The 6,483-nt window shown below is 32.5% G+C and overlaps 2 protein-coding genes across 7 annotated transcripts in view; one reads left to right on the forward strand and one right to left on the reverse strand.

Annotated features, from left to right (window-relative positions):
* Positions 1 to 257: 257 nt before the first annotated feature.
* On the forward strand, positions 258 to 3,427 carry LOC101500588 (D-amino-acid transaminase, chloroplastic-like). Its single transcript, XM_004488688.3, has 5 exons — positions 258 to 609; positions 762 to 814; positions 1,271 to 1,446; positions 1,858 to 2,531; positions 3,056 to 3,427. Exons 1-5 carry the CDS (start codon positions 564 to 566, stop codon positions 3,151 to 3,153), a joined length of 1,047 nt encoding a protein of 348 aa, XP_004488745.1. The 5' UTR covers positions 258 to 563; the 3' UTR covers positions 3,154 to 3,427.
* Positions 3,428 to 4,113: 686 nt separating this feature from the next.
* The window catches only part of LOC101499625 (uncharacterized), a 16,631-nt gene continuing 14,261 nt past the window's right edge, over positions 4,114 to 6,483 (reverse strand). For 5 of the 6 annotated variants that reach the window (XM_073365215.1, XM_004488684.3, XM_073365220.1 and 2 more), the window contains exons 17-22: positions 6,023 to 6,190; positions 5,454 to 5,581; positions 5,231 to 5,363; positions 4,823 to 4,947; positions 4,569 to 4,742; positions 4,114 to 4,467 (exon numbers count right to left, since the gene is read on the reverse strand). In XM_073365215.1, the coding sequence (XP_073221316.1) occupies positions 4,428 to 4,467; positions 4,569 to 4,742; positions 4,823 to 4,947; positions 5,231 to 5,363; positions 5,454 to 5,581; positions 6,023 to 6,190 (768 nt within the window). In that variant the 3' untranslated portion in view covers positions 4,114 to 4,427. The remainder of the gene's footprint in view (positions 4,468 to 4,568; positions 4,743 to 4,822; positions 4,948 to 5,230; positions 5,364 to 5,453; positions 5,582 to 6,022; positions 6,191 to 6,483) is intronic. The other variant, XM_073365228.1, reaches the window with a different exon arrangement.

A 6,483-nucleotide genomic window follows, 5' to 3' on the forward strand; every position in this document is an offset into this window, starting at 1 on the left:
ATATATTAAAATTAGTATATTATTCACTTTAATCAAATATTGTTAATCTTCATAGATCTTAATAATATATCAAATAATTTTATATTTATGTAAAATTTTATATATATTATATAAACTTTCAATCTAATGAAAAAAATAAAAAAAAATTAAAAGAAATAGTGAGAACGGAGAGAGAAGACGGAAGTGGAAGAAGTGTAACAAGGGATCCAAACTCAATAATATCAATTTGTTTGCTTCTATTGGTATAATGTTAAAATATACAATGGCTAAAAAATGTGGTAAGCTTCCAATTGAGAGATAGTGGTTGCCAAATGTATTACAACATCAAAATCTAAAAGCAGACACAGCAAAGAGTTCAATCCGTCTTTAAAACAAACAAACAAACAATAATTTAAACAACCTCATCTGTCATGTTCTTGTGTTCCTTTCCTTCCTGCTATTAATTATTATACTATTAATCACCACCACCATTCCTTATCTTGCTTTGTAGCTCAGCACTAAATATACAGAGTTTTTTTTTTATACATAAACACTTTTCTGATTTTAACTTTCTCCATTTCTTCATGGGAAACCCAACTGAGACTAGTGTGTCCTCTCCAAAGTCCTCTGGTGAGTTGGGTTGCTTTAAGTTTTTGTGATCCTATTGAAATTTTTAAACTTTATTGGTTTTTCTTTACAAGTTCATATTTTGGTTGAAACTTGAATGATGATGAATGTATAATATTCTTATTTTATCTGTTTTCTTTCTTGTGGTTTACCAGAGATTGAAATTGATAGTGATTTTAGAGTTCATGTGTTCTCTTCATCATCTGAGGTGAGATTTTTAAGCCTCACTTTTTTGTATCATCTTTATAGGATTGTTTCGTACATGTAGTCGACCCTACTTAAAGTTTGTTCTGATCGGTTTATTTGAGTTTATCTACTTCTATAAGTATTTGTTAGATTGTTTAGTAGATTTTATGGAAATAGCTTATGATATGTGCATAATCTGATTTCAACTTAATTCTATAAGTTCTCTGTGATAGCTAATGAAAATAGTTTATAGCTTATATTCAAACAATATGAATTTATTTTATCTTTTTGTTATAGAAATAGTTCATGGATAAGTGTTCATGGATATGATAAGTGAATATGCTATAAACGTTTAATTAAGTTGTTTATCCAAATAGTTTGGATAAGACTTGTTGTAGTTGTTATGTTCTTTGATTTAATTAACTACTAGAATCAATAAACTAAAGTTTGCAATTTTCATTGGCTTTGCATTCTTCAGTTACTAGAAAAACTTCATCAAACATGGAGTTCAGTGGAGAAACAACCATACCCTGCAATGTATTCTAGTATATATGGAGGTATCATACTTGATCCAGCAATGATGGTAATCCCCATAGATGATCACATGGTACATAGAGGCCACGGTGTCTTTGATACTGCTATTATTTTAGAAGGGTAATGCTAACATTTTTGTTTTTCTTGTAACAAATCATTATTGGTTTTCCTATTAATAATAATAATAGAGTAAACAGTTATTTTAGTCCCTAAATATGCGAGCGGTCTCATTATAATATCTCTGAATGTATCGAAACTTGAGAAACATCCTTGAGTGCGTCTTCTGTTTGTAATTTCATGAATCGAATTGACAAACAAAAAACACATTCGAGAACTAAACTAACCAGTAAAAGACACATTTGTGAACCAAACTGATTAGCATAAGATATTCATATATGTTTTTGTAATTTTGACACATTCATGAAGTATAGTGATTTCGCTTGACATATTTGAGCATCCAAATGAGTGTTTACTCATTAATATTCATATTTTTCCTCTCATCTTGGTGTTTATATTGTTTGTCCTATCAAGATACCTCTATGAGTTGGATGTTCACCTTGATCGTTTCTTGAGATCAGCTTCAAAAGCAAAGATATCCTCACCCTTTTCGCGATCAACACTTCGCAGCATTCTAATACAACTAACTGCAGTATCAAAATGCAAGAAAGGAACTCTAAGATACTGGTTGAGTGCAGGTCCTGGTGATTTCTTGCTATCATCATCAGGATGTCCAACATCTGCATTCTATGCAGTAGTCATTGACCAAGATTTTTCTCAGTGCAAAGAAGGTGTTAAAGTGATTACATCAAATGTACCGATGAAGGCACCTTTATTTGCAACAATGAAAAATGTGAACTATCTTCCTAATGTACTTTCTGTATTGGAAGCTGAGGAGAAAGGAGCATTTGCTTCTATATGGATTGATGAGGATGGTTATATAGCTGAAGGTCCAAATGTGAATGTTGCTTTTGTAACTCAAGAGAAGGAACTTGTTATGCCTTTTTTTGATAATATTTTATATGGTTGTACTGCTAAGAGGCTTCTTGAACTGGCACCAAAATTGGTTGATCAAGGTGTTCTGAAAGGTGTGATAACTAAAAATCTTACTGTGGAAGAAGCTAAAGGTGCTGCTGAAATGATGTATGTAGGAAGCACACTTCCTGTGTTGCCTATCATCATGTGGGATGATCAACCAATTCATCATGGTAAGTTTGAGACAAAAACTATCTATTTGTTTGTTTGTCCTTGTTTGGCATGAAGCTTTAACCTTTGATGTTTTCTTCTCGTCGTTGAAGTACATGAACACTCACATTGACATGGTTATCAAATCGAGATTCAATTTAAATCGTGAATTGGAAGATCTATTTTCCAATCATGAATCGAATTTGTTAGATATATTACCAATTAAAATATGAACCTCAATAATTAAAAATTCGAGTCATAAATCAAGTGACAAACAAAAAGTGTCTAACTTAGTTATTCAAAGTTGACAAAAAAAAATGGAGATTCAAGATGATATTTATGTCTAAAATAGATACACAGTAGAGATTAGTGTCAATTGGATTCAATTTTGTATTGAATCAAGATACGATATGATTTGCATTTGCATGTATAGTAAGATACTAATAACCGTACACTTAGGTTAAATTGGAAAAATGTTCTTATATGTTTGTATATCTCTTTTCTACGTTGTTAATTTTATTTATTCAATTTATCTATGTATTTACAGGTAGGGTTGGAGAATTAACAATGTTACTTTCAGATTTGCTATGGGATGATATGGTAGCTGGCCCTGGCACACAGAGAGTACATGTTCCTTATGTTTAGTGAACCTACAAAATCATATGGGAATGTACATGTTCCTTGTTGTATTGATTTACAACGTGGTTTCTGTTTATTTGCATCATGTTGCTCAAGTGTCTGAGTGAGTGAACTAGTCCTTTAAGTGAAGCAGTAGATGTTTCCTGCTACACAATTTATATAGCAAATGAATAATCCTTGAATTGTTTCATGTTGCAAACAAGATTTTCATATTTCCATGTACTTTGCTTGTATGCATTGCATTGCATGCAATTATTTTATAATTAATTTTCTGTCTGCATATTTTCCAACTTTTTTCAGGCACTCGAGGAATCTTTCATGTTCGTTTTAATCTATGGTAAATCAACCATTCGGCAGAAGGCATCAATTAATGATAAAATAACAATTTATTAGTGCTATGCTAGTACATTGTTTAAATTATTTAAACACATCTTAAACCAATTTATACGATATTATTTATAGTCAACTAAAGTACTCCATCTAGACTTGAATATTATAAGAAAAATATTTAGTGCTATGATTGGAATTGTGTTTGGCCTCTTATTTTCCGTGCAATCAACACGTCTCACATTTTTTGGAAACAAATAATGACTAAGTAAAATCTAATTAATTTCACTATTTAATACTATTGTTAATATCAAAATATCCTTCGGTGTAACAAGTTCTCTCATACAAATTATAAGAAAACGATTCTTTCACAAGATGAGTTTCTCAAATAGAAAACTTCTTCACTATGGATTATGTACACTTTATGTTAAGTTGAATAACACTATATAGTTAAAAATGATAAACAATGCCAAACTGGAAAACAAATTTCACAAGACAATATTTTTGCTCAAAATAGTCCGAAGGGACTAAAAGTAACCAATGGGATATTTCAGTCAATGGAAACTTGTAATAATTCATTCAAAAGATACAGCAGCCTAATTATGTATCCATTAAATAAATAAATAAAACTCATTAAACTAAAAATAATGGGCGGAAAGGGATAATTTATGCATTAACTTATTCTCCAATACCCAAAAAGACAACTATTGGAAAATACTAATCAATGAGGTCTGTTACAATTTGGATGTTACTGAGAATTTTTTTTAATGATACAGCACTCTTGCCACTCACTATGAGAAATAAAAAGATTAAAAGAAAAACAAATTGATTAATAATAGTAATACTAATAGAAATTAGAAGAGCAATTTCTTACAATGATATATATGTACATTTAATTAAAATAAATGCATCAACAGAGTAAAATCACACAAAATGGTAACTTCTCACTTGGCTCAAGATTGGTTTAGATCCCGCGAGGTTTGGCCTTGCCATCTGTGAAACAAAGAATCAGAGATTATTCACAAGCATATTCCAAACCATATGAGAGAGATTATTGTAAAATTATTCACTGGAAAAATGGTAACTTCATGAACCTTGATAGAAGAAATCTTGCAAGCGGGCTTAAGTTGCTATTTGGATGAGGTTCCTTGCTATGTTGTTTCCTTCTGTTATCAGCCTCCGCATTTCGGGTTTCTTCTGTTGACTTGGCCTTGCTGAATAGTTGGCTGGCTAGTCCTTGCAAGTCCTTCAATGAATCTTCCTTTGAACTACACACACAAGAAAATGAGAGATATACTTTCATTTTCATTAAATTGGTTTGTGTAATGAAACATTATAGAAGGCAAACCTCGCCAATCGCTGAAGCAATTTTCTGACAAGAACATCGGAGGATCTAGGCTTTGTGCCTTCCATGTTTATTAAAGAATTCATAACTGCCCGCGCGATTTGTCCTTCTGGATCATCAGCAATGGCCTATATAACAAACATAAACTTGAGCAATGGCCTACATTACCGACACATACATACTACAACAAAAACCATAACAGATTAAAAAAGATTCTAATAGCTATTACTCTATATCCTAAGAATATCTGAAGGAGTCACCGGCACAGCGCAAGATGCTCTATTCGGCATTGCAATCTAATTTAGAACGAGTGGAAGACATAATACTTTTTTTCCTAACATGCTGTTTTATTTATTGAAGGGATCCTAACACTGTTGGAAATACAAGGATTAAATATATGCGTTTTTTCACCTCTTTTAATGAAGGAATAAGCAAAACTGATAATGGCGCTGACGATGATATTATTCTAGCACTTTCTTCATCGTCACTGGCATAATGCGATCTTGACATGCCTCTTTGTGCATCAATGTATTCACGATATGATCTGAAGAAGAAAAAAAGTTCCTTAATAATATACATCCATGACTTTATATCATTAAATGAATTTTTTTAACCATCATTGGTATAGTAGTACCTGGAAGAATCAGTGCTGCTGGTCATTTGGTCTTTCTTGCTTTCCTGTACATCGCTATTGATTTTTCCCCGGGAATGTCTCTCCCGAGCATTCACTTTTCTTAGCCCTCCTTGGATAGCAGCCTTTGCCTGGACAGACGAAGAGGTAAGGATGTGTTTGTAATAAGCAATACCAATCTGACCAAGAAGTAATCACAAACATGTCTCTCCCATAATAATAACAAACAGTCAGGAATTCCCGCAATCACGCATTCAGAACATTGGTGGTCCTTCGATTCAACCTCAATTATTTTAATTATAAAAAAAAAATTAAATCTTTATTTTTTTAGACAGTCCGATTTTGATCAAACAGTCACCAATGTCTCAAATGCGTGATTGAATGAAATCTCTAATTGCGGGGAATCCAAATTGTGTTAGTAACCTGGCAAATATATAAAATGGTAAATGTTCTTTGAATAATCAAGTACAAAAAAAACTTGCACTGAAATGGGGGAGGGAGGAAGGCTCATCATGCCACACATAGAACAACTCACTAGTGAAATCACAACTTATATTACAAAAGAATAGAACCTCAGCTAGGTTTGCAGCACTATCTTCAAGTGAAGCATTTGAATTTCTGTCATGAAGTCCCAGTCGGGACCTCGGAGTCCGTGGAGAATCAGAATCGTCCTGATGGCCACGTAAAACAACGGTTCCACTCGTAGAAACATCTTCAAAAGAAGCATAGCTGCTGCTGGACTACATTGCATTAAAATTCTCAATAAGTGACTGCACAGATAAATAATCGATTTCTTATCAGAGTAGCTCAGCTTGAATACTACTCCCTCCGTCTCTAAATATAATTTTTTTAGATTTATTTGTCCCTTTTTATAGGACTTCTTTTACTTTGTGTATTATATCAATTATTTCATAACAAAAATACCCCTATTTATTTTACACATTATCTCTCTCTCTCTCTCTCTCTCTCTCTCTCTCTCTCTCCCCCTCTTGTGATGATTGGTGGAAAGAGCGCAAAGAATAAGATAGAGCAA

The sequence above is a fragment of the Cicer arietinum genome, chromosome 1 (genome assembly GCF_000331145.2).
Source record: "Cicer arietinum cultivar CDC Frontier isolate Library 1 chromosome 1, Cicar.CDCFrontier_v2.0, whole genome shotgun sequence".
NCBI lineage: Eukaryota > Viridiplantae > Streptophyta > Magnoliopsida > Fabales > Fabaceae > Cicer > Cicer arietinum.

Excerpts from the sequence above, each read along its gene's own strand:
- LOC101500588 (XM_004488688.3), top strand. The coding sequence starts at position 564 with ATGGGAAACCCAACTGAGACTAGTGTGTCCTCTCCAAAGTCCTCTG. Across the intron at positions 610-761 it reads GTCCTCTCCAAAGTCCTCTG|AGATTGAAATTGATAGTGAT; the intron begins GTGAGTTGGGTT and ends GTGGTTTACCAG. Across the intron at positions 815-1,270 it reads TGTTCTCTTCATCATCTGAG|TTACTAGAAAAACTTCATCA; the intron begins GTGAGATTTTTA and ends TGCATTCTTCAG.